At 45.2% G+C, this 27,749-nt stretch overlaps 1 protein-coding gene across 1 annotated transcript; it reads left to right on the plus strand.

Annotated features, from left to right (window-relative positions):
• Window positions 1-23,801, plus strand: LOC136629167 (oocyte zinc finger protein XlCOF22-like). The gene is made up of 5 exons (XM_066605323.1): window positions 1-75; window positions 13,664-13,752; window positions 13,835-13,899; window positions 14,063-14,171; window positions 22,413-23,801. The coding sequence occupies exons 2-5, from the start codon at window positions 13,734-13,736 to the stop codon at window positions 23,744-23,746; spliced, it is 1,527 nt and encodes a 508-aa protein (XP_066461420.1). The 5' UTR covers window positions 1-75; window positions 13,664-13,733; the 3' UTR covers window positions 23,747-23,801.
• The last annotated feature ends 3,948 nt before the right edge of the window (window positions 23,802-27,749 follow it).

A 27,749-nucleotide genomic window follows, 5' to 3' on the forward strand; every position in this document is an offset into this window, starting at 1 on the left:
AAAAGCTCTGCAGACACGTGTGGAGTCTACAAGGACCTGGACATCCAGTAATCAGCTGCTCTACCACCTAAAAAGGTAAGTGCATCTATGCAAGAAGTGTGTTATGTGTCAAATGTGCGCTGGATCCTCCTTTCAGAGGTGTAGTCGTAGATTCGAGGCAAAGCACTGGAAGGAAAAGTTATGCATGCAAGTCTTCTATGTCTGCTAACATGCCGAACAGCTGAACAGCGACCAAATCGACCCCATTGAAATCATAGGGATTCATTTAGCACCATCACACGTACAGAGATAGTCCATCCATCCATCCTGATCCCCCACACATCACACACACAGCTCTAGTCCATCCATCCTGATCCCCCACACATCACACACAGCTCTAGTCCATCCATGCTGACCCCCACACATCAAACACACACCTCCATCCCATCCATCCAGATCCCCCACACACATCACACACACAGCTCTACTCCATCCATCCTGATCCCCCACACATCACACACACAGCTCTACTCCATCCATCCTGATCCCCCACACATCACACACAGCTCTACTCCATCCATCCTGATCCCCCACACATCACACACAGCTCTACTCCATCCATCCTGATCCCCACACATCACACACAGCTCTACTCCATCCATCAAAATCCCCCACACATCACACACAGCTCTACTCCATCCATCCTGATCCACACACATCACACACAGCTCTACTCCATCCATCCTGATCCGCCACACATCACACACAGCTCTACTCTATTCATCCTGATCCGCCCACATCACACACACAGCTCTACTCCATTCATCCTGATCCCCCCACATCATACACACAGCTCTACTCAATCCATCCTGATCCCCCCACACATCACCTGATCCCCCCACACATCACACACAGCTCTACTCCATCCATCCTGATCCCCCACACATCACACACACAGCTCTACTCCATCCCTCCTGATCCCCCACACATCACACACACAGCTCTACTCCATCCATCCTGATCCCCACACATCACACACACAGCTCTACTCCATCCATCCTGATCCCACACATCACACACAGCTCTACTCCATCCATCCTGACCCCACACATCACACACACAGCTCTACTCTATTCATCCTGATCCGCCCACATCATACACACAGCTCTACTCCATCCATCCTGATCCCCACACATCACACACAGCTCTACTCCATCCATCCTGATCCCCACACATCACACACAGCTCTACTCCATCCATCCTGATCCCCACACATCAAACGTACAGCTGTACTCCATTCAACTTGACCCCCAAACATCACACACACCTGTACTCCATCCATCCTGACCCCCACACATCACACACACACAGCTCTACTCCATCCATCCTGATCCCCCACACATCACACACAGCTCTACTCCATCCATCCTGATCCCCCACACATCAGACACACAGCTCTACTCCATTCATCCTGATCCCCCACACATCACACACACAGCTCTACTCCATCCATCCTGATCCCCCACACATCACACACACACAGCTCTACTCCATCCATCCTGATCCCCCACACATCACACACACAGCTCTACTCCCTCCATCCTGATCCCCCACACATCACACACACACAGCTCTACTCCATCCATCCTGATCCCCCACACATCACACACACAGCTCTACTCCATCCAACCTGAACCCCACACATCACACACACACAGCTCTACTCCATCCATCCTGATCCAGCCACATCATACACACAGCTCTACTCCATCCATCCTGATCCCCACACAAATCACACGCTCAGCTCTACTCCACCCATCCTGATCCTCATACATCACACATACAGCTCTACTGCATCCAACCTGACCCCCACAGAACATACGAACAGCTCTCCTCCATCCATCCTGATCCCACACACATCACATATAGGTATACTCCATCCAACCTGACCCCCACACATCACACACACACAGCTCCTCTCCATCTATCCTGATCCACCACACATCACACACACAGCTGTTTTCCATCCATCCTTATCCCCACACATCACACATACAGCTCTACTCCATCCATCCTCATCCCCCCACATCACACACACAGCTCTACTCCACCCATCCCGACCCTCACACATCACACACACAGCTCTACTACATGCATCCTGATCCCCCACACATCTCACACAAACAGCTCTACTCCATCCATCCTGATCCCCCACACATCACACACAGCCCTAATCCATCTATCCTGGCCCCCCACACATCACATACACAGCTCTACTCCATCGATCCTGATCTCCACACATCACACACAAAATTCTACTCCATTCATCCTGATCCCCACCCATCACACACCCAGCTCTACTACATCCATCCTGATCCCCCACACATCACACACCCAGCTCTACTACATCCATCCTGATCCCCCACACATCACACACACAGCTCTACTCCATCCATCCTGATCCCCCACACATCACACACACACAGCTCTACTACATCCATCCTGATCCCCCACACATCACACTCACAGCTCTACTCCATCCATCCTGATCCCCCACACATCACACACAGCTCTACTCTATCCATCCTGATCCCCATCCATCACACACCCAGCTCTACTAAATCCATCCTGATCCCCACACATCACACACACAGCTCTACTCCATCCATCCTGATCTCCACACATCACACACACAGCTCTACTCCATCCATCCTGATCCCCACACATCACACACATAGCTCTACTCCATCCATCCTGATCCCCCACACATCACACACACAGCTCTGCTCCATCCATCCTGATCCCCACACATCACACACAGCTCTACTCCATCCATCCTGATCCCCCACACATCACAGACACAGCTCTACTCCATCCATCCTGATCCCCACACACATCACACACACAGCTCTACTCCATCCATCCTGACCCCCACACATACACGCTGAAAGGATGACAGCCCAGCAGCATCTTTACCCTCAGCAGTGGGCCAAGCTGTCTCTTCCCCCTCCTCCTCATCCTCCTCATGCTCCTCCTCCTCCTCCTCCTCAATGCGCTGAGATATAGACAGGCGGGTGCTCTGACTATCCAGCGACATACTGTCTTCCCCCGACTCTGTTTCCGAGCGCAAAGCGTCTGCCTTTATGCTTTGCAGGGAACTTCTCAAGATGCATAGCAGAGGAATGGTGACGCTAATGATTGCAGCATCGCCGCTCACCACCTGGGTAGACTGCTCAAAGTTTCCAAGGACCTGGCAGATGTCTGCCAACCAGGCCCACTCTTCAGAAAATAATTGAGGAGGCTGACACCCACTGCGCCGCCCATGTTGGAGTTGGTATTCCACTATAGCTCTACGCTGCTCATAGAGCCTGGCCAACATGTGGAGCGTAGAGTTCCACTGTGTGGGCACATCGCACAGCAGTCGGTGCACTGGCAGATTAAAGCGATGTTGCAGGGTGCGCAGGGTGGCAGCGTCCGTGTGGGACTTGCGGAAATGTGCGCAGAGCCGGCGCACCTTTACGAGCAGGTCTGACAAGCGTGGGTAGCTTTTCAGAAAGCGCTGAACCACCAAATTAAAGACGTGGGCCAGGCATGGCACGTGCGTGAGGCTGCCGAGCTGCAGAGCCGCCACCAGGTTACGGCCGTTGTCACACACGACCATGCCCGGTTGGAGGCTCAGCGGCGCAAGCCAGCGGTCGGTCTGCTCTGTCAGACCCTGCAGCAGTTCGTGGGCCGTCTGCCTCTTCTCTCCTAAGCTGAGTAGTTTCAGCACGGCCTGCTGACGCTTGCCCACCGCTGTGCTGCCACGCCGCGCGACACCGACTGCTGGTGACGTGCTGCTGACACATCTTGATTGCGAGACAGAGGTTGCGGAGGAGGAGGAGGGTGCTTTAGTGGAGGAAGCATACACCGCCGCAGATACCAGCACCGAGCTGGGGCCCGCAATTCTGGGGGTGGGTAGGACGTGAGCGGTCCCAGGCTCTGACTCTGTCCCAGCCTCCACTAAATTCACCCAATGTGCCGTCAGGGAGATGTAGTGGCCCTGGCCGCCTGTGCTTGTCCACGTGTCCGTTGTTAAGTGGACCTTGGCAGTAACCGCGTTGGTGAGGGCGCGTACAATGTTGCGGGAGACGTGGTCGTGCAGGGCTGGGACGGCACATCGGGAAAAGTAGTGGCGACTGGGAACTGAGTAGCGCGGGGCCGCCGCCTCCATCATACTTTTGAAGGACTCCGTTTCCACAACCCTATACGGCAGCATCTCAAGGCTGATAAATTTGGCTATGTGGACGGTTAACGCTTGAGCGTGCGGGTGCGTGGCGGCGTACTTGCGCTTGCGCTCAAACACTTGCGCTAGCGACGGCTGTACGGTGTGGTGCGAGACATTGGTGGATGGGGCCGAGGACAGCGGAGGTGAGGGTGTGGGTGCAGGCCAGGAGACGGTAGTGCCTGTGTCCTCAGAGCGGGGTTTGATCTCAGTGGCAGGTTGGGGCACAGGGGGAGAGGCAGCGGTGCAAACCGGAGGCGGTGAACGGCCTTCGTCCCACCTTATGGGGTGCTTGGCCATCATATGCCTGCGCATGCTGGTGGTGGTGAGGCTGTTGGTGGTGGCTCCCCGGCTGATCTTGGCGCGACAAAGGTTGCACACCACTGTTCGTCGGTCGTCAGGCATCTCTGTGAAAAACTGCCAGGCCTTAGAGCACCTCGGCCTCTGCAGGGTGGCATGGTGCGAGGGTGTGCTTTGGGAAACACTTGGTGGATTATTCGGTCTGGCCCTGCCTCTACCCCTGGACACCGCACTGCCTCTTGCAACCTGCCCTGCTGCTGCCCGTGCCTCCCCCTCTGAAGACCTGTCCTGTGTAGGCGTTGCACACCAGGTGGGGTCAGTCACCTCATCGTCCTGCTGCTCTTCCTCCGAATCCTCTGTGCGCTCCTCCCTTGGACTTACTGCCCTTACTACTACCTCACTGCAAGACAACTGTGTCTCATCGTCATCGTCCTCCTCACCCACTTAAAGGTCTTGAGACAGTTGCCGAAAGTCCCCAGCCTCATCCCCCGGACCCCGGGAACTTTCGAATGGTTGGGCATCAGTGACAATAAACTCCACTGCTGCCCAATCTGAGCAGGGGCCCGAGAACAGTTCCTGGGAGTCTGCCCGCTCCTGAGCATGTGTCATTGTAGTGGAGTGAGGAGGCTGGGAGGAAGGAGGAGTAGGAACCAGAGGATTTCGATTTGCAGCACTGGACGGCGCAGAACTGTGGGTGGATGATAGCTTGCTCGAAGCACTTTCTGCCATCCACGACAGGACCTGCTCACACTGCTCATTTTCTAATAAAGGTCTCCCGCGTGGACCCATTAATTGGGCGATGAATGTGGGGACGCCAGAAACGTGCCTCTCTCCTAATCGCGCAGCAGTCGGCTGCGATACACCTTGATCAGGAGCTCGCCCTGTGCCCACACCCTCACTTGGGCCTACGCGTCCTCGGCCGTGTCCTCGGCCACGTCCACGTCCACGTCCTCTAGGCTTACCCCTACCCCTCAGCATGCTGTATTACCAGTGATTTCCCAGGCAGGAAATAAATTGGCGCAAGCCTGCAGGACAAATACAATTTTTCCCTTTTAGGGAAACGGAGGGCCCACTGACTATATTCAATCAGATAAGATATGTGTTGCACAGAAATGCAGTTATATGAAGTGCAGCAGAGCGGAGACTTTTCACAGGCAGCAAATAAATTGGCGCAAGCCTGCAGGACAAATACAATTTTTCCCTTTTTGGGAAACGGAGGGCCCACTGACTATATTCAATCAGATAAGATATGTGTTGCACAGAAATGCAGTTATATGAAGTGCAGCAGAGCAGTTACTTTTCCCAGGCAGCAAATAAATTGGCGCAAGACTGCAGGACAAATACAATTTTTCCCTTTTTGGGAAACGGAGGGCCCACTGACTATATTCAATCAATAATATATGTCTTCTGGCCCTGCCTACACAATTCTCTCCCTGTAGTATTACTGCAAGGCGCAATGCTCTGCAGACAGCCGATTTTGAAAAGAAAAAAATATGCAACACTGCTAACAGCAGCCTGCACAGTACTGCACACGGATAGATGTGGCCCTAAGAAGGACCGTTGGGGTTCTTGAAGCCTACACTCACTCCTAACACTCTCCCTACCTAACCACCACTTCTGTCCCTGTAGTATTACTGCAAGGCGCAATGCTCTGCAGACTGCCGATTTTGAAAAAAAAAAATTTGTGCAACACTGCTAACAGCACCCTCCACAGTACTGCACACGGATAGATGTGGCCCTGAGAAGGACCGTTGGGGTTCTTGAAGCCTACACTCACTCCTAACACTCTCCCTACAGCAGCACCAGCTCACCATCAGGGCCACAGGCTTTATCTGTTTGTTATTTTACTCTATGTTTGGCACAATAGGTAGCCTTATCTTGGGGACCTATTGTTTGAGCAGAAAAATTTGTTGAAGCCTATTTTTGGCTGCCTGCTTGAATATCAGATTGGTTGTCTGAACTTTTGATAGGAGTCTAGCATTTCTACATTAGTGTTGCTGACATTGCAACACTTGTAGGAGGATAGGTATGCAGCTTTAAATACAGGATCCTCTTTAGCTGACCTATCTGAACATGCACCTGACTTTCTATTAATGTCAGTGCATATGACTAGAAATTCTACATTAGTGCTGCTAACATTGCAACACTTGTAGGAGGACAGGTATACAGCGCTAAATACAGGATCCTTATAGCTGACATATCTAAACACGCATCTGACTTGTGACTACTGTCAGTGCATAAGTTCTTTATCCGAGTCCTCCTTCCTTCTTTACCAACGTAGCCACTATACCATCGTACCCTGCTGGCTTTTTGTCTAACGGTGTCTGGTATATATATATACCTGTTGGCGACATCTTCGCAGACAACCCACTTTCTTGCCAATTTAATCCTACTGATTATATATCCTAAAAGAGGAAGATAGCTTAGTCAATTAAATGAGTGACGCTATTAATCCCACTAAAGATTTTTTGGTCAAATATACATCTGTGGCTCCTGATGAACCGCTCTAAAGCGAGCGGAGAAACGCGTTGAGCCGCATTTCTCTGTGACTTCACCAGTCATTCAGAGCCGTAGTTCTCTGCAACCTCTACATACGACTGTCACCAGTCATTCAGTGCAGGAACTCTGTATATGCACTAAAGTTATCCACTTATACTGACCATGCTATTGTGACCATTATCTACATTGGAGACATTGGATGCATAATTCAAACTTGCACCGAAATATATCTTCTCCTCTTTTTTGTGTTAATGTATGTTAGTACTGTTAGTCAGCCCGTATATGTTTTTAAGAGTTTCTAATAAACTATATTCTTTTAGTCTATACCTGTGAATGGCCCTGAGAAGGGCCGTTTGGGTTCTTGAAGCCTACACTCACTCCTAACACTCTCCCTACAGCAGCACCAGCAGCAGCACTTTCCCTCAGCTAACTCACAAGGCATCTGAGGCGAGCCGCGGGAGGGGCCGAATTTTATACTCGGGTGACATCTGATCGCCCCAGCCACTCACTGCAGGGGGGTGGTATAGGGCTTGAACGTCACAGGGGGAAGTTGTAATGCCTTCCCTGTCTTTCAATTGGCCAGAAAAGCGCGCTAACGTCTCAGAGAGGAAACTGAAAGTAACCCGAACACCGCGTGGTGCTCGTTACGAGTAACGAGCATCCCGAACACCCTAATATTGGCACGAATATCAAGCTCGGACGAGTACGTTCGCTCATCTCTAGATATTACAGTTGAAAATGTGAAAAAATGACATTTTTTTTCAAAATTTTTCCAATATTGGTACTTCTTATACACGAATTATATCGGTCTATTTTTGCAACGTAAATGAAGTACAATATGTGGTGAAAAAACAATGTCAGAATCACTTGGATATGTAAAGCCTTTATGGAGTTATGCTACGTTGAACGACACATGTCTGATTTCCAAAATATGACTCCGTCACTAAGGTGCAAACAGGCTTCGTCACTAAGGGGTTAACATAAAGTATCTTTAAGCTGGAACTGGAAAACCATGCAACCTCTATCACCCAAGGGTAGAAGTAGCTTGGTCTATCCTCCTCTGATCTTCCTCCTCCTCCTGCTAAACCAGCATGTCAGCACGCTGAACAGCCAATTCTTCAGAGGGCCAAAAGGCTCTGTAAAAACTATTTTTTTCAGAGGCCTTCCTCCAGGCTCTGTCAAAAAATTTTTTCTGAGGGCCGCCTCCAGGTTCTCGCCCCCAATTTTGAAAATGTTCACCACTAGAGTTCAGCAAGCGTGCTGGTTCCAGCTTCATACGCCCACAGAGTCCACAAATGTATTCCAGCGCAGTGTCCTATCTGACACCGAGACCGAATGAATTGTCCTGGTTTGGCCACTCTAATTTCTTCATAGAACATACTTTCTTTCCCTGGGGCACTGGTGAAAAAGCCCCTCGGGGAGAGGCAGAGGCTGGGAGAAGTGGTAGCTTGCCTGTCGGTGGACCACCACCTGGATCCCATTAAGCAAGTACGAGATATGTTAAAAAAAATATTTCAGGGGTTCACCTGCAGTCTGGGTAAACAAATCTTTCATGGGTACACCTATACTCTTGGTACACAAATCTTTCAGGGGTTCACCTATACTCTTGGTAAATAAATCTTTCAGAGGTTTACCTGCACTCTGGGTAACAAAAATCTTTTGTTTTATAATGGGTTGTTGAATTGTGGAGATGTGTAGAAGTACTGGCATCTGAGTCCCCTTTTATGCCCACATTTGTGGCTCATGAAAGTTTGTGACAGAGGTGGCATGGGATTGGAATTATAATCATACGTTAATTTATCAGCAATCCTCATCAGCATTGTGGGCTATCACCCACAATTTCAAAGAGGGTCGCTGCCAGGCCCTGCCAACCCTCTGCAGTATGTGTCTCCTGTTCCTCCTCATCCAATACACACTTATAAATAGACATGTGGGTGGTGTGGCTATCAAGTGAGCGTGTGGCATGAGGGCAGCTGAAGGCTGCGCTGGGAAAAATTTCAGAATGCTGTGGACTACTGAGTAGGCTAAGGGATGCGTCTTACCCTGTCTGGGATAGGGACAGCTGGACGCTGCGATCGGTAACATTTTTAGTATGCTGTGGACACAGGCTCGTGCCTGCATCCTGGGGGGATTGGATAGCAATGCCAGAATGTAACACAGGAGAAGAGGCAGTGGTGTCACCCGCAGGCGGTGATTGGCCTTGGTTGCACCTAGTGTGGTGCTTAGCTAAGATGTGCCAGTACATGTGCCTTGCTGATTATTGTCTGGCCTAACTAAATTGTTAGGGGGGTGACCACCAGGCTCTTGCCCCCATTTTGGTTTAATAGTGCGACCAGGGAGCCTCAGAAGCATCCATGCATGCTGCCCCTGCTGTTCCCTATCTGTTTCTGTGGTGTTTCCATCACTTTCTGATGTTTTCAGGTGAATCCCACACCCGTCCCTATGCAGACCATGGGTCACATTGGAAAATGCTCGAGTCTTCTATTGATCTAAAACAAATTATAAATTGTCCCACCTTGCTTCATGTGCTGCGGCTCTGTTCCTGTCGGCAGGTATACTCACACGCCTTCACATTGCCATCCGGCTGCTTTGGCTTTAGTTAAACACATGAATTCCACATACAGGAGTCCGGCTTTTGTGAGATAATTCCTGCTTTATTCATATAAACTTGTGCTCATAACAAACAGAGTACGCGTTTCGGTTCACATAGAACCTTGCTCACCTCTGGATAACAAACTCTACAACAACCTTTAAAAAGCTTAATGTATAATTAATTAATTAAAGACAAATGTGTTAACCCCTGCATTGACGTTTTGTGTTAATTGCCATGGTCAGTCTCCTCCTGTACGATCCAACACATGTCTATTTGCATATTAAAGGGGTTGTCTCGCGCCGAAACGTTTTGTTTTTTTTTTCAACCCCCCCCCCCCCGTTCGGCGCGAGACAACCCCGATGCAGGGACGTAAAGAAAGCTTACCGGAGCGCTTACCTTAATCCCCGCGCTCCGGTGACTTCTATACTTACCGGTGAAGATGGCCGCCGGGATCCTCTTCCTCCGTGGACCGCAGCTCTTCTGTGCGGTCCATTGCCGATTCCAGCCTCCTGATTGGCTGGAATCGGCACGTGACGGGGCGGAGCTACACAGAGCCTGCATCCTGCACGAGAGGCTCCATAGAAGAAAGCAGAAGACCCGGACTGCGCAAGCGCGGCTAATTTGGCCATCGGAGGCCGAAAATTAGTCGGCACCATGGAGACGAGGACGCTAGCAACGGAGCAGGTAAGTATAAAACTTTTGATAACTTCTGTATGGCTCATAATTAATGCACAATGTACATTACAAAGTGCTTTAATATGGCCATACAGAAGTGTATAGACCCACTTGCTGCCGCGGGACAACCCCTTTAAATATTCACAGTAGCACAATTCAAAAATGGGCAGTCATACCAAATATAGTAGGAAAATATAATAATAAAAATTACCTTGAAGGACTGAAGCAGCTTACTTGCCATATCTATGCATATATCACAAAAATTCATTTAGCGGTATGTAAATAAATCAATGTATGGGTTATATATACTTTTTAGAATAGGGCAATTCAGTGTGGGCAGTCATATTACATAGAAGTTTACTTTGAAAGACTGGAGCAGCTTAATTAACACGTCTTTATCATTACTATGCATATATCACTGGAATTCAATTAGAGGCACACAGGTAAATAAATAAACAGTAAGGACAGAAAAAAGACAATGGATTCCTACATACCTAATTGGATCTAGTAGATGTACATGAGATCTGTCCTATAATTCATCCCTTTAGGGTATCTGGTGTTCAAATTTAGAATCCAAAAAGCTTCCCTTTTGAAAACCTTTTCTTGGCTGACTATACCTTTTTTCTTGTTCAACACCCTTTCTATCCCAAAGAAAGAAAGGCTTTCTATGCTGCCTGCATGTCTCTCACAGAAGTGCTTGGCTACACCTGAGCTGCTAGCATTGCCCTTTTTATGTTACGGATGTGTTCACCAACCCGTATTCTTAGTTTGCGTATAGTACACCCTATATAGCTCATGTTACAATCATTGCATCGGATCATGTAAATTACATTAGTAGTGTTACAATTAATGTAGCTTAACCCTTTCCAATCCAATTTGTATCCTGGTTTTCCTAGGGGGCTTACTCTTTTTCTGCCATTATACAACGGCGCTATCTGCTGGCTAAAGCCAGTACTGCATGAGGTGACACGTTGGATAGGCTCCAACAGCAGAGAGGCTGGCAATATACAGTAAGAGAGCCCCGACGGACGTCTTCCAACATCGGAGCTGTACAGCCTTAAATCATAATGTATTTCATCAACCATATCATCCTAAGTATTGGCAAAAATTTGAAAAAAGTTTTTCTAATACTATAAAAATTCCTGCTGAATGCTGTGGAAAATACTAAGGCTTTATTTCTCTTTTTCTTTGAATCTGTCCATGAGTAGTTCTTCTCCAGCATTGTTTTTTTGTAACTTCTCTGATGTAATCTATTTTAATATCACTTTTTGTTGTATTGAACACGGAGCTGTCAGAACAAGATCTTCTCCCATAGGGATGGCTTTTATGGTATGCTTGGGGTGACCGCTACTCGCGTGTAACACGGTATTGCCAGCCGTTTCTTTCCTATAAAGTTTAGTCTCAATGCCGGTAACAAGATTGCCCTTCAAAGTCAAGTCCAGAAATGGCACCTCTGCCTTATTGTGAATAACAGTAAATTGTAAATGAACAGAGTTCTCATTAATGTATCTGCTGAACTGATTGATTTCTTCTTCTTTCTGTCCATGCTGTTTATTTATCTGTGTGCCTCTAATTGAATTCCTGTGGTATATGCATAGTAATGATAAAGACATGTAATTAAGCTGCTTCAGTCTTTCAAAGTAAACTTCTATGTAATATGACTACCCACACTTATAGATGAGCGAGTATACTCGCTAAAGGCAATTGCTCGAGCGAGTATTGCCTTTAGCGAGTACTTGCTCGCTCGAGACTGAAGGTTCGGGTGCCAGCAGCGGGCAGGGAGCTGCGGGGGAGAGCGGGGCGGAACGGAGGGGAGATCTCTCCCCCCCCCCCCCCCCCCCGCTCCCTCCTGCTGCCAGCCGCTACTCACCGCTCCCCCGTGCCTGCACACCGAACCTTCTGTCTCAAGCGCGGGAGATACTCGCTAAAGGCAATGCCCGCTCTAGCAATTGCCTTTAGCGAGTATACTCGCTCATCTCTACCCACACTGAATTGCCCTATGTTATAAAGTGTCTATATAACCCATACATTGATTTATTTATATACCGCTAAATGAATTTTGTGTGATATATGCATAGATATGGCAAGTAAGCTGCTTCAGTCCTTCAAGGTCATTTTTATTATTATATTTTCCACTATATTTGGTATGACTGCCCATTTTTGAATTGTCCTACTGTGAATATTTAATATGCAAATAGACATGTGTTGGATCATACAGGAGGAGACTGACCATGGCAATTAACACAAAACGCCAATGCAGGGGTTAACACATTCGTTTTTAATTAATTAATTATACATTAAGCTTTTTAAAGGTTTTTGTAGAGTTTGTTATCCAGAGGTGAGCAAGGTTCTATGTGAACCGAAACGCGTACTCTGTTTGTCTGTCATGAGCACAAGTTTATATAAATGAAGCAGGAATTATCTCACGAAAGCCGGACTCCTGGATATGGAATTCAAGAGTCTCCCATTGACTTCAACGGGGTTTGTTACTCGAAATGAGCTCTCGAGCATTACGAAAAGCTTGACTTGAGTAACAAGCACCCGAGCATTTTGGTGCTCACTCATCTCTAATTACATCATAACTTATCTGGAAGCAGAAACTCCTCATCAGCTGGAAACTCATCTACTGATAACCTTGGAAACCCTGAATTTCTTGGGTTGGCTGGTTAACAGAGAAAAATCTAGCCTTTTCCTAGAAAAAAAAAGAAAACATTCTTGGAATCTTTGACTCACTCCCCAGTACTCATCTTTCCCATCAGACAGAAAACAACAAATTTTGAAATCTGTTAATTCCTTTTAATAAAAGACTTAGGTCCTAATTACAGAGGCCATGAAAATTTTGGGGCGAATGATGTCATGTATAAATATTATACCCTGGGCTAAACTGCATAGCCGATGCTTACAGTCCCTTATTTTGAAGAAGTGGGATAAACACTAAACTTCTTTAGACAAGAAAATTGGGATACCACCCCAAGTTAAGAAATCACTGCAATTGTGAATGTCCCCTAATAACCTCGCTTGACCCACATCATGGGTACAAGACCGACACGTGCTGCTTACAACTGATGCAAGTAAAACCGGTTGGGGAGCTCATATACAGGGAAAAAATGCCCAGGGGTCATGGGACTTCCACATGAGAGCCCAGTCTTCCAACTTTAGAGAACTATGAGCAGTCTGGGAGGCTTTATGTAGCATGAAGTCACACTTTAAAGGGAAACATGTTAAGGTCTTTTCAGACAATATAACTACTGTATCCCTTATTCATCATCAGGGGGGCACGAGTAATCCACGACTAGAATGCCTGGCGGCCAAAATTCTGTTCTTGGCATAACATCTCACCCTGTCTCTCACAGCTTTCCACATAAAAGGAGCAAAGAACACTGTGGCCAACTACCTGAGCTGGAAGAGGATAGACCCAGGAGAATGTTCACTTCACCCTCAGGTAATAAACAGGACTAAATACAGAGGGACTTTATTATCTGTATGTAAAGAATGACTTCAGTGACTGTCTGTGTTTCCTCCAGTTCCATCCAGTAAGAGAAGCCCACCAGAGAGATGTCCCCGTCCTCTTCTTCCACAGGACCATCAGGTAGATGGAGACGTCCCTCTGATCTGTAGGAGGCTGTGAAGCTCTTGTCTTCAGTCTTATTAGATGTCTTCTACATGATAATTAATGATCTTTTCTGGTCATGTAAAACCTTTTATATGACTTCTCCAACCGTCTGTTGACTTTTACAATATTTGTCTCACAGCTTTTGTATCCGGATGAAGATCTGACCAATATTAATACTACAGAGACAAATCTGAGGAGCGATCAGCGGTGTAAAGAGGAATCAGGAATTGCATCAGGTAACCGCCCAGGTGAGTAGTTACCACTAAATAGAGCAGAGAAGAGTCACAGATTCTCCTCGGTCAGCGGCTGCTGATAGTTATGTAGATTTATAAGCTCTGTGATCTGTCAGTTTCTGCTATAATATACCGTGCGCCTGTGTGTGTTTAAAAAAAAAAAAAAAAAAAAAAAAAAATTATATATATATATATATATATATAATATATACATACACATGTATAATAGTGTGCGCCATTAGTCACTATGGGGAACCTTATTACCAATTGGGCCACAATGCGGTTCACTCTTACTATACTGTCTTACAATTAGAATCGGCCCTTTGAAGGCAACCATAAGGCTGATGTGGCCCTCGGTGAAAATGAGTTTGACACCCCTGCTCTAGTCGGACAGCCTCTGAATCCGTCATCAGGGATATGTTGCTGGCTCTTAGGGGCTCATTGCAAAAAGATTTAGCTGCTATAAACAAAAGAGTGAATTCTGACATCCTAGAACTAGGCAAAAGGGTGGATCACTTGGGGGAAAAACTGGGGAGATAACAAGCTCCCACAACAAGCTAATAGATGCTCACTACAAGCTGTCTGAGGAAGTTGAAGCCCTCAAATTTAAATTAGCAGACCAGGAAGATCGCAATAGACAAAACAACTTTAAATTGAGAGGAATAGAGGAGACTGTGAAACCTGAAGAGTTACGTTCTTATGTGCAAGATCTCCTGAAATCCTTGCTGCCAAATACCAATCCAGCTGAGCTTATTTTGGACAGAACCCAGAGTCTCTAAGCCAAAAAATATTCCGGAGAAAGTTCCTAGGGATGGGATAACAAGAATACACTATTTCCATATAAAAGAGGAGATACTTAAGATATCCAGAAATCTCAAGGAACTCCCTTCTCCATGTGCTAACATCAAAATCTTCTCCGACTTCTCTCAGCTCACCATGGCTGCACGCAAAAAACTTGCCCCAATTACAGAGGTCCTAAGAAACAACATAATTATCTACAAATGGGGCTTTCCAACTAAATTATATGTATTTAGAGATGGAAAATCCGCAACCATATCCTCTCTAGATAATGAAATTTCGCAACTGAACAAATGGAAGCTACAGATCCCTAAAGGCCCCTCCCAAATTGAAAAAGAATGGTCCCAAAAGAAAAGAGCTCACACTCTAACAAGACGCTAACCACCTTTTGTTGATTCCCAACAGCTTCCTGTCACCCCTTGTATAGGGTGAAGCTCTCTCGTTACTGGTCCTCCTAGAAAACAGAGGAGGTACCATTCAGAAAAATGCCAGAACTTTTCGTACCCCAATATAAGGCCTTTGCACAAAGGGCCCCCAGTTGTCCTGAGACCCATAAAGGTCCATTTCAGTTACTCTTGTTTTTGTTTTTTCTTTAATTTCCTATATCGAACAAAAGTTACACATTTGTACTCCCACCCCAGACTTCCCTAACCCCTGAGAACAGGATCTACTATCAAACTGAGCACCACCAAGGAAAAAAATCTAAACAGAAGACCCACTTTATATCTTTATATGACCACACAATTTCAAATGAGATTTCTAGAGCTCTACCATTAAGAGAAAGATGGAGCTTAAATATACTATCTCTGAACTTAAAGGGACTTAACACCCCTTTCAAAAGATCGGTGCTCTGGAAGGAGGCAATAACAACAAAGACTGACATCCTATGTGTCCAGGAAACTCATTTTGCCCAAGGCAGGGAACCTAAGATGACCCATCCTAAATTCCCCATATTATTTATGGCTAATGGCCCTCGGAAGAAGGCGAGGGTTTTGGTGGCTGTGAGGGACTCTGTGGACTTCCAACTCCTGAGAAAGAGGGTAGATGTGGATGGGAGATTTATTGTATTAATAGGTAAGATTAAAGGCTTTCTCATGACTTTAGCTAATATCTATGCGCCTAACACCTGTTAGATGAGATTTTTGGATAAAGTGATGAGAAAAATAAGAAATTTACAGAAGGGAAGCCTGATATTATGCGGAGACTTTAATGCTATAGCAGATGCGGGATTAGACTCTAGCAACAAAAGTAGACGCAGTGGAACGACTTTGTCTCTCTGGTTCTTGGGAAATGAACTACATGATTCTTTTAGATGTCTTAATGTGAATTCCTGAGAATATACATTTTACTCTCCTAGACATCAGTCCTTCTCTAGAATCAACTAAAGCTTCTGTAGGATTAGCATCCTGGTCAGATCATGCCCCCGTCAAAATTAAATTACTCCTGAGTCCCCGGACCCCCTCTATCCGGGAATTGGAGGAACAACAGGTTCCTTATGAAAAATCACAAATTCCAAGAAACAATCAAAAAAGCTCTCGGGGAATACTTCCAGATCAACGATACACCGGAATTCACATTATGGAGTGCTCACAAATCAGTGATCAGAGGAGTTATGATACAACAGGGTGCCATATATAAAAAAGAAAAGACTAAACTTCTTACTAGCATCCTGTCAAAAGTAGCTAAGATAGAGATGGAGCTACAAGTTTCACCCACTCCTCCTTTGCACAAACGTTTCCTAGAGCCCAGATTAAAAGTAAAGAATATACTGATGGATGATATTGAAAAAAAAATTGAAATATTTAAAAACAAAATACTACATTGCTAACAACAAATATACAAATCTCATGGCAAGTAGAGCTAAACAAAAAAGGATTAAAGCAAGGATCCCTTACATGATCAACCCCGAGACCGGTATAAAAACCTCAAACCCTATAGAAATTTTCAGGAAATTTTATGATTCCCTGTACAACCTTGAGGGGGGATCCTCGGTTGCTCATCCTACCAAAACTGAGATTGAGCAATTTCTCTAACCACTATACCTCCCGTCTCTAAATAAAATCCAAATTGAAAAATTGGGCTCTCCCAATACATCTAAGGAGATCCTGTGCTTAATAAAAGAATCTAAGAAGGACAAGGCCCTGGGCCCTGACTGCTTTTCAAATGAGTATTACAAAACCTTCAGTTCCCATTTAGTTAACCACATGAGAGGCATCTTCAATGTAGCAATGAACAGAGGTTATCTGCCTTCGGAGATGCTCCAAGCTAATATTGTTACAATCCCCAAGCCAGGAAAGGACTACTCATCGCCCGCAAACTTCAGACCCATCTTGCTTCTAAATTGTGACACTAAGTACTACGCCAAATTATTAGCATTAAAGGGGTTGTCCCGAGGCAGCAAGTGGGTCTATACACTTCTGCATGGCCATAATAATGCACTTTGTAATGTACATTGTGCATTAATTATGAGCCATACAGAAGTTATAAAAAGTTTTATACTTACCTGCTCCGTTGCTGGCGTCCTCGTCTCCATGGTGCCGACTAATTTTCGCCCTCCGATGGCCAAATTAGCCGCGCTTGCGCAGTCCGGGTCTTCTCCTCTTCTCTATGGGGCTCCGTGTAGCTCCGTGTAGCTCCGCCCCGTCACGTGCCGATTCCAGCCAATCAGGAGGCTGGAATCGGCAATGGACCGCACAGAAGCCCTGCGGTCCATGGAGACAGAGGATCCCGGCGGCCATCTTCAGCAGGTGAGTATGAAGACGCCGGACCGCCGGGATTCAGGTAAGCGCTGTGGGGGTTGTTTTTTTAACCCCTGCATCGGGGTTGTCTCGCGCCGAACGGGGGGGGGGGTTTAAAAAAAAAAAAACCCGTTTCGGCGCGGGACAACCCCTTTAAGATTACTAGATATTGTTCCAAACTTAATTCATAGCGACCGAACAGGGTTCGTTAAGGGACGCCAGACATCAGATGCCACAAGGAGAGTGTTAGACTTGATGGGGGAGATGGAGGCCTCTCGGACGCCATCTCTGCTTTTCACTTTGGATGCAGAGAAGGTGTTCTACAGAATCAACTGGGAATATGCCTTTTCAACTCTTAGAAAATTGGGTTTTGAGGGGAGAGTTTTGAACATGATCCGAGCCCTTTACGGCGCCCCCTCGGCTAGAATCTTGATGAATGGGTTGGTCTCTGATAGTTTTAATATCACACATGGAACCAGACAGGGCTGCCCCCTTTCACCAACGTTATTTATTTTAACCATGGAACCCCTGGCGGAAGCAATTTGTTTAGATACATCTATTAGAGGTTTTATTTTCTCCTATAGACAGCATAAAATAAGGCTTTTCGCAGATGACATAATACTAACCTCACCAATAGAGTCCCTTAGAGCAGTGTGGAAGGTAATTTCCTCTTTTGGGAAAATATCCGATTATAAAATCAACCCAACGAAATATTAACAGACAAATATTAACAAAGTTCCCATTTGAGTGGAGCCCTGAGGGCATCTAATACTTGGGTGTAAATCTGACTTCCCCAGTGAGGAACATTCTCGATGATAAAGTTTGTTCATTGGTAGAGGACATCCATAGGAGTCTAGAAAGCTACAATAAAATAGAATTCACATGGCTGGGGAGAATTGTGTTACACAAAATGATGATTTTGCCTAAGATTATGTATACATTTCGTACAATCCCTCTTAAATGCTCCATGATTTGGCTTAAATAACTTCAAAAACAGATGTTCTCATTTGTATGACATAAGGCAAACCGAGAGTAGCAGCTGCCATAATGTTTAGTCCCAGGCGAAACGGGAATTACAGCCCTAGAAAAGTGTTGCCACTCCCTGTGGATGTGTTGGAGTTCAGGGTGGAAGATCTACTGCTACAGAATTGGAGAGATAGAGGAATTGCTATCTTAACGTACCTGGGGAAGGGAGAGGAATTGAAGTCATTTACCAAACTTCAGGAGGAATTTGGCCTAGCCGATGGTGAATTCTTAAGATATTCCCAGGTTGGGAGGATGTGATCTCACTGCCCCTTTTTCTCTACAAATTTCTTTTCGAACCCCTCCCCATTAAACTCTCCCTAAAAGTTTTCTATAGAAGATAGGGGTCACGGAGAGCGCCAACACACTATGTATAATACCACAATGATGCTCGTGTGGTAACTCACCTGGTGCAAGGCATATCACTCTCAGGTGATTATGCCTGCACCTAACATCCTGGTATGCTTGTAAAGATTACTTTATCCAGGGTATACCAAAGACAGATTAAGCAGAAAAAAATCCAAAATTTTCTGGAGAGCTGCGGATCACAGTATAACTCCGTTCCTCCTAGGAGGTCGGATAAATCAAAAGAAACTACCGAAAAAAACTATAGACCTGCGCTACTTGAAATACCGAATAAATTATGCATGTCTCAATAATCAATGTTTCTAATAGAGACAAATAAAAACACTTTTTTTATTTTATACAAATAAAAGAAAAGAGGTAGCAACCTCCTCAGTTTGATATATAAAAATACTTGCGGGATCCTTATACATGCGACGCGTTTCGGCGCAATATACGCCTTTCTCAAGCATACAAGACATCAACAAACATGGGTATAAATAGGACTAAACAAATTACGTACCTATTACAAAGTATCATTCATCAAGTGTGGATGGGTTGCAGTTCTTGGCGCCGTTATGGCCAAGAAAGATGACGTATCAAACATCACCACGCTTAGTGCGGCGCTCCGGATGTGACGTATACGGCCAGCATCAGAGATCGTAGTGCCTCTGATGTTGATCCGAACCACGCCTCCCTGGGTTCAGAGGTGCGTCTCATTAAACGTAGCTCCTTTCCAACTAGAGACACACGCCGTCATGACGTCATGACGTCATGACGTCATGACGGCGTGTGTCTCTAGTTGGAAAGGAGCTACGTTTAATGAGACGCACCTCTGAACCCAGGGAGGCGTGGTTCGGATCAACATCAGAGGCACTACGATCTCTGATGCTGGCCGTATACGTCACATCCGGAGCGCCGCACTAAGCGTGGTGATGTTTGATACGTCATCTTTCTTGGCCATAACGGCGCCAAGAACTGCAACCCATCCACACTTGATGAATGATACTTTGTAATAGGTACGTAATTTGTTTAGTCCTATTTATACCCATGTTTGTTGATGTCTTGTATGCTTGAGAAAGGCGTATATTGCGCCGAAACGCGTCGCATGTATAAGGATCCCGCAAGTATTTTTATATATCAAACTGAGGAGGTTGCTACCTCTTTTCTTTTATTTGTATAAAATAAAAAAAGTGTTTTTATTTGTCTCTATTGGAAACATTGATTATTGAGACATGCATAATTTATTCGGTATTTCAAGTAGCGCAGGTCTATAGTTTTTTTCGGTAGTTTCTTTTAAAAGTTTTCTATGAGATATTTATTGGGGAATGGTACCTGCACCCTAAAAATCCCCAAAGAGCCCATATCTTAAACTGGGAGAGAGATGTGTGTGTGTGTGTGTGTGTGTGGGTGGGGTGATGTTCTTCTCTTTTCAGCAATGGAAAAACACACACAAATGGGCTAACAAAGCATCCCGGTGTGCAAATCCTTTGTAGGTACACTGTAAAGTGATCACACGCTGGTATTGGTCACCAGAAAGACTGGAAGACCTTTATTCCAGAGACCTCAGACAGAGGCTGGAGGGGGTATGGGAAAAGAGGGACTTTACTCCATATTTTCTGGGGCTGCCCAAGAGTCCAAACCACTTGGCAGTCTTTCTTCTGTCTCTTGAAAAGAGTTTTAAATATTGTCACCCATCCATCACCAGGACTGGCGGTTTTGTTGCTGGGAATAGAGGGAGTCCCTATTAAACATAGAAATTTTATAACACATGGGCTTCTTTCTATCAAACTCTTGAAAACAAGATATTGGAGGCTACCCCAAACTCCCTCAGAGCCGGAGATAATTAAATTGCTATCAGATCATTGTTCTTATGAAAAAATACTCGCCTACAGGAATGACACAATCAAGACTTTCAGGGAAGTATGGGGTCCTTGGGAAAACTATTTTAAGCTAGATGTTTTCCAAGCTTCAACATAAAGTATGGACTAGAGAGGTCCTATTGCAAACAGTTTAATGACTCTCTTATCAAACTTTTCTTGGTTCTATGGTTGATAGTAAAATACAGAGCATTCTACAGCAGATAGAGCCACAAAAGGATCGTGCAGATCTCCCTATTGTATGCAACGTAGTCGGTCCTATCTAATATAACTACAACTAACTTTACTTGGTTCTATATCTGGAAGGTTTTAGATTTTATTATTCAAGAGAAGTTTTGTGGCCTCACCTGCCCTGCCTTTCCCATTTCCTTGTCTTCTTACCTATTCATGTTCACATCCCCTTTTCCTCCCCATCTCTGGTTTTCCCATTCCCTTTCTGTCCAACTTTTCTACCCTTCCTTTATTAGGTTGTCAAAATTGTTCCGCACTGGTAAACTTTGGAAAAAACTGGATAGAGTCATATCATCTCTTATCTTAGTATTGATACTCAAGATATTTCTCTCCGTTAGAACAGTTATAACTGAAGCAGAAGAAGCTAGTCGATTAACATAAATTGCATTTCTATTTGATGTTCTTTCTCCGTATAACAAACTCCTGAGAAGATATGTTACCGATTTTGCTCTATATGTGCTGTATGTTTTGATATACAATAATAAAAATTATTGAACAACAACAAAAAACAATAACCCTACAAAATCCACTGATATGTGAAGATCTGCAGCCCCCAAAGAGGACATCAGACACAGTGCCCAGGAAACAGGGATTGGAAGGAAGAAACCTGGATGCTGGATCATCATTATTGTATAACAAATCTCACTACAAGCAGGAAAGATTAATTTCCTCTTCTACTCCTTGAGTAGAGTAGGGGATACAGTTGCAGATGCAATGGTTGCATTTGACGTCAGCCAGGTTAAACAGAAACATGTCTCAGCACTCATACACATTTAATATCTGAATAAAGTTGCACAACTGTTTATACTGCACGTATGATAATGTAACGTTTTTAGCTTATATTTTGATCAAAACATGGGGGCCCATCCTCTGAATGAAGGTGAACCTTGTTGGATGGCTTCGCATTTTCTAAAAGACATCTCTCTTAGGGCCAAATGAATCTTCAATGTAACCATACAGCCCGATATCCTGGTTTCCCCCTCCCCCTCTACCTTGGTTTGTGATAAAGCTAATGTAGCTCTCAGGAAGTATGTGAGATGGACACCATCTAATAGCACTGACTCACAGGAACCTTTTATCTTTCTGAGCATTTACTAGCAGCACGGAGACACTGACATATGAACCTATTATTTTTTTAATTGCATTTTGGTATGCGACTCATAATTCATAGATAAATGCTCTAAAATATTAATATCAGTTTTACTTATGTTCAATAATCCTAAAATCAGCTTTATTCTTGGCAGATGAGGGTACCCGGAACTCAGAGGGCCATCTGATATCTGCAGATTTCGAAGCAGTTGATAATAGTAAACAAGATGCATATGAAAAACCTGGCTTTATTACAGATATCTCCTCAGCCCTTCACAGCAAAGATCCATTATCTGATCCTCTTATACAGATGTCATCTTCTGATCCATTACAGGCTGATAAGCAGAAGAAAACTCATGGAAGACGAGAACATCAAAGAACTCACAGAGGAGAGAAGTTATTATCATGTTCAGAATGTGGTAAATGTTTTAATGTGAAATCGCGTCTCACCATACATCAGAGATGTCACACTGGGGAAAAGCCATTTTCATGTTCAGAATGTGGGAAGTGTTTCACAACAAAATCAGGACTTGTTATACATCAGAGAAGTCACACAGGGGAAAAGCCATTCTCATGTTCTGAATGTGGGAAGTGTTTTACTAGCAAAGCAGAGCTTGTTAAACATCAAAGAACTCACACAGGGGAAAAACCATTTTCATGTTCAGAATGTGGAAGGTCTTTTACTCATAAAACACATTTAATTAAACATCAGAGAACTCACACAGGAGAGAAGCCATTTTCATGTTCTGAATGTGGGAAGTGTTTCACAACAAAATCAGGACTTGTTGTACATCAGAGGAATCACACAGGAGAAAAGCCATTCTCATGTTCTGAATGTGGGAAGTGTTTTACTAGCAAAGCAGAGCTTGTTAAACATCAAAGAACTCACACAGGGGAAAAACCATTTTCATGTTTAGAATGTGGAAGGTCTTTTACTCATAAAACACATTTAATTACACATCAGAGAACTCACACAGGAGAGAAGCCATATTCATGTTTAGAATGTGGCAAGTGTTTTACTTTCAAAGCAAATCTTGTTATACATCAGAGAAGTCACACAGGGGAGAAGCCATTTTCATGTTCAGAATGTGGGAAGTGTTTTAAAACGAAACAAGAACTTGTTAAACATCAGAGAAGTCACACGGGGGAGCAGCCATTTTCATGTTTAGAATGTGGGAAGTGTTTTGAGAGCAAAGCATATCTTGTTATTCATAACAGAATTCACACAGGGGAGAAGCCATTTTCATGTTCAGTATGTGGGAAGTGTTTTAGAACGAAACAAGAACTTGATAGACATCAGATAACTCACACAGGAGAGAAGCCATTTTCATGTTCAGTATGTGGGAAGTGTTTTACTAGCAAAGCATATCTGCTTAGGCATCAGAGAAATCACACAGGGGAGAAGCCATTTTCATGTTCAGAATGTGGGAGGGGCTTTACTTGGAAATCACAATTTCTTAAACATCTAAGAATTCACACAGAAAGATAACTATTTTCATTTTGAAAACTCATCTAATTTGCAAATGGTACAAAAACAGGTGACTTCATTCCTAGCATTTTTGAAATAAAATACCAGATTACTAATGACCTTTTCCGGGCTTTTTTTGACATTTGTTTCCTGCAAAATCTGCTATGATTGGATGTTAATTAAAGGTCATTAAAGAGTTAATTAGAGATGAGCGAGCACCAAAATGCTCAGGTGCTCGTTGCGCGAGTCGAACTTTTCGTAATACTCGAGAGTTCGTTTCGAGTAACGAACCCCATTGAACTCAATGGGCGACTGGAGCATTTTTGTATGCGATCGATGCTCCACATAGGTCACGACTAGAGATGAGCGAGCACCAAAATGCTCGGGTGCTCGTGTCGAACTTTTCGTAATGCTCGAGAGCTTGGTTCAAGTAACGAACCCCATTGAGTCAATGGGCGACTCGAGCATTTTTGTATGGGACTGATGCTCCGCACAGGTCATGACTAAAGATGAGCGAGCAGCAAAATGCTCGGGTGCTCGTTGCTTGAGTCAAACTTTTCGTAATGCTCGAGAGCTCGTTTCGAGTAACGAACTCCATTGAAGTCAATGGGTGACTCGAGCATTTCTGTATGGGACCGATGTTCCGCATAGGTCATGACTTGTCAAACAGCAGAAAACATCAGAAAGTCATGGAAACACCACAGAAACGGATAGGGAAGGGCAGGGGCAGCATGCATGGCTGCATCTGAGGCTCCCAGGTCCCACTATTAAGCCAAAATAGCCAAAATAGAGTCTGGCTTCACCCCCCTAACAATTTACTTCGGACAAACACTCATTAGCAAAGCACATGCACTGCCCCATCCTAGCTAAGCACCACACTACCTGTAACCAAGGACAATCACTGCCTGTGGGTGACACCGCTGCCTCTTCTCCTTAGTTACATGCTGGCATTGCTGTCCACTCCCCCCTCCCCCCCGCATGACCCTCCGGCCACAGCGCACACTAAAGTTTCCCTGTGCAGTGTTCAGCTGCCCTCAAGCCACACGCTCGCTTCAAAGCCACACCACCCTCATGTCTATTTATAAGTGTGTACTGGATGAGGAGGAACCAGAGGCACACACTGCAGAGGATTGGCAGGGCTAGGCAGCAAACCACTTTGAAAGTGTGGGCAATAGCCCACAATGCTGTTGAGAATTGATGATAAATTGACATATGATCATCATTCCAATCCCGTGCCACCTCTGTCACAAAATTGTCAGGAGCCACAAACGTGGGCATAAAGGGGACTTGGGTGCCAGCACTACTACACATCTCCACAAAGCAGCAGCACATACTAACACCAAAGATTGGTTTGAAGCAGAAGGTGTCGCAAAAGTAACCACCACAGGTATACAGTGACCCTGTGAAAGTCTCATGAAATCACTAATGCTTCCTGTGATCGCTCCAATCCTGTATCTCGGATAACTGTGGTAATTTGTAGCACGAGAGATAATACATGCCGACCAATGCAGATCCCAGACCCCAAGCAGGAGGTGGAGGTGGCATAATAAGCCCGAGAAACCATTGCCAAGGTAGGACCCGCAATACTCTGTGTGGGAAGCACGTGAGCGGGCCCTGGGTCAGGCTCGGTACCGGCCTCCACCTTGTGTGACCCAAGGTGCCGTGAGTTACATAGCAATGGGAAATCCATGTGTCCCCACACAATTCATTCTGTGTAGGTGTCAGATAGCTGAACACGCTTTCATCGCTCCAAAGACTGGATGAACCACAAAGAAGTTCCACAGGCCAAACCCGGTGCAGTTGCATTTCCTCCAGGACTTCGGCCTCTGCCCACACCCTTAGTAATCGTGGGTATAAAGCGGACTCCGATGCTAGTACAGCTGTGAACGTTTCATTAAATCAGTTGCAACAGAGAATTCCATGCAGGAAAAAGTGTCATCCACGCTTGCTTGCAGAATAAAATATATCATCTTTAGAGATGAGCGAACGTACTCGTCCGAGCTTGATATTCGTGCCAATATTAGGGTGTTCGGGATGCTCGGTATTCTTAACGAGCACCACGCGGTGTTCGGGTTACTTTCAGTTTCCTCTCTGAGACGTTAGCGCGCTTTTCTGGCCAATTGAAAGACAGGGAAGGCATTACAACTTCCCCCTGTGACGTTCAAGCCCTATACCACCCCCCTGCTGTGAGTGGCTGGGGAGATCAGATGTCACCCGAGTATAAAAGTCAGCCCCTCCCGCGGCTCGCCTCAGATGCCTTGTGAGTTAGCTGAGGGAAAGTGCTGCTGCTGGTGCTGCTGTAGGGAGAGTGTTAAAAGTGAGTGTAGGCTTCAAGAACCCCAACGGTCCTTCTCAGGGCCACATCTATCCGTGTGCAGTACTGTGGAGGGTGCTGTTAGCAGTGTTGCACAAATTTTTTTTCCCCCAAAAACGGCAGTCTGCAGAGCATTGCGCCTTGCAGTAATACTACAGGGAGAGAAGTGGTGGTTAGGTAGGGAGAGTGTTAGGAGTGAGTGTAGGCTTCAAGAACCCCAACGGTCCTTCTTAGGGCCACATCTATCCGTGTGCAGTACTGTGCAGGCTGCTATTAGCAGTGTTGCATATTTTTTTCTTTTCAAAATCGGCTGTCTGCAGAGCATTGCGCCTTGCAGTAATACTACAGGGAGAGAATTGTGTAGGCAGGGCCAGAAGACATATATTATTGATTGAATATAGTCAGTGGGCCCTCCGTTTCCAAAAAAGGGAAACATTGTATTTGTCCTGCAGTCTTGCGCCAATTTATTTCCTGCCTGGGAAAAGTAACTGCTCTGCTGCACTTCATATAACTGCATTTCTGTGCAACACATATCTTACCTGATTGAATATAGTCAGTGGGCCCTCCGTTTCCCAAAAAGGGAAAAATTGTATTTGTCCTGCAGGCTTGCGCCAATTTATTTGCTGCCTGTGAAAAGTCTCCGCTCTGCTGCACTTCATATAACTGCATTTCTGTGCAACACATATCTTATCTGATTGAATATAGTCAGTGGGCCCTCCGTTTCCAAAAAAGGGAAAAATTGTATTTGTCCTGCAGTCTTGCACCAATTTATTTGCTGCCTGTGAAAAGTAACTGCTCTGCTGCACTTCATATAACTGCATTTCTGTGCAACACATATCTTATCTGATTGAATATAGTCAGTGGGCCCTCCGTTTCCCAAAAAGGGAAAAATTGTATTTGTCCTGCAGGCTTGCGCCAATTTATTAGCTGCCTGTGAAAAGTCTCCGCTCTGCTGCACTTCATATAACTGCATTTCTGTGCAACACATATCTTATCTGATTGAATATAGTCAGTGGGCCCTCCGTTTCCCAAAAAGGGAAAAATTGTATTTGTCCTGCAGTCTTGCGCCAATTTATTTCCTGCCTGGGAAAAGTAACTGCTCTGCTGCACTTCATATAACTGCATTTCTGTGCAACACATATCTTATGTGATTGAATATAGTCAGTGGGCCCTCCGTTTCCCAAAAAGGGAAAAATTGTATTTGTCCTGCAGGCTTGCGCCAATTTATTTGCTGCCTGTGAAAAGTCTCCGCTCTGCTGCACTTCATATAACTGCATTTCTGTGCAACACATATCTTATCTGATTGAATATAGTCAGTGGGCCCTCCGTTTCCCAAAAAGGGAAAAATTGTATTTGTCCTGCAGTCTTGCGCCAATTTATTTCCTGCCTGGGAAAAGTAACTGCTCTGCTGCACTTCATATAACTGCATTTCTGTGCAACACATATCTTATGTGATTGAATATAGTCAGTGGGCCCTCCGTTTCCCAAAAAGGGAAAAATTGTATTTGTCCTGCAGGCTTGCGCCAATTTATTTGCTGCCTGTGAAAAGTCTCCACTCTGCTGCACTTCATATAACTGCATTTCTGTGCAACACATATCTTATCTGATTGAATATAGTCAGTGGGCCCTCCGTTTCCCAAAAAGGGAAAAATTGTATTTGTCCTGCAGGCTTGCGCCAATTTATTTCCTGCCTGGGAAATCACTGGTAAT

The sequence above is a fragment of the Eleutherodactylus coqui genome, chromosome 5, assembly GCF_035609145.1.
Source record: "Eleutherodactylus coqui strain aEleCoq1 chromosome 5, aEleCoq1.hap1, whole genome shotgun sequence".
NCBI classification, from domain to species: domain Eukaryota; kingdom Metazoa; phylum Chordata; class Amphibia; order Anura; family Eleutherodactylidae; genus Eleutherodactylus; species Eleutherodactylus coqui.

Excerpts from the sequence above, each read along its gene's own strand:
- LOC136629167 (XM_066605323.1), top strand. Across the intron at positions 13,900-14,062 it reads TTCTTCCACAGGACCATCAG|CTTTTGTATCCGGATGAAGA; the intron begins GTAGATGGAGAC and ends TTTGTCTCACAG. Across the intron at positions 14,172-22,412 it reads TGCATCAGGTAACCGCCCAG|ATGAGGGTACCCGGAACTCA; the intron begins GTGAGTAGTTAC and ends TATTCTTGGCAG.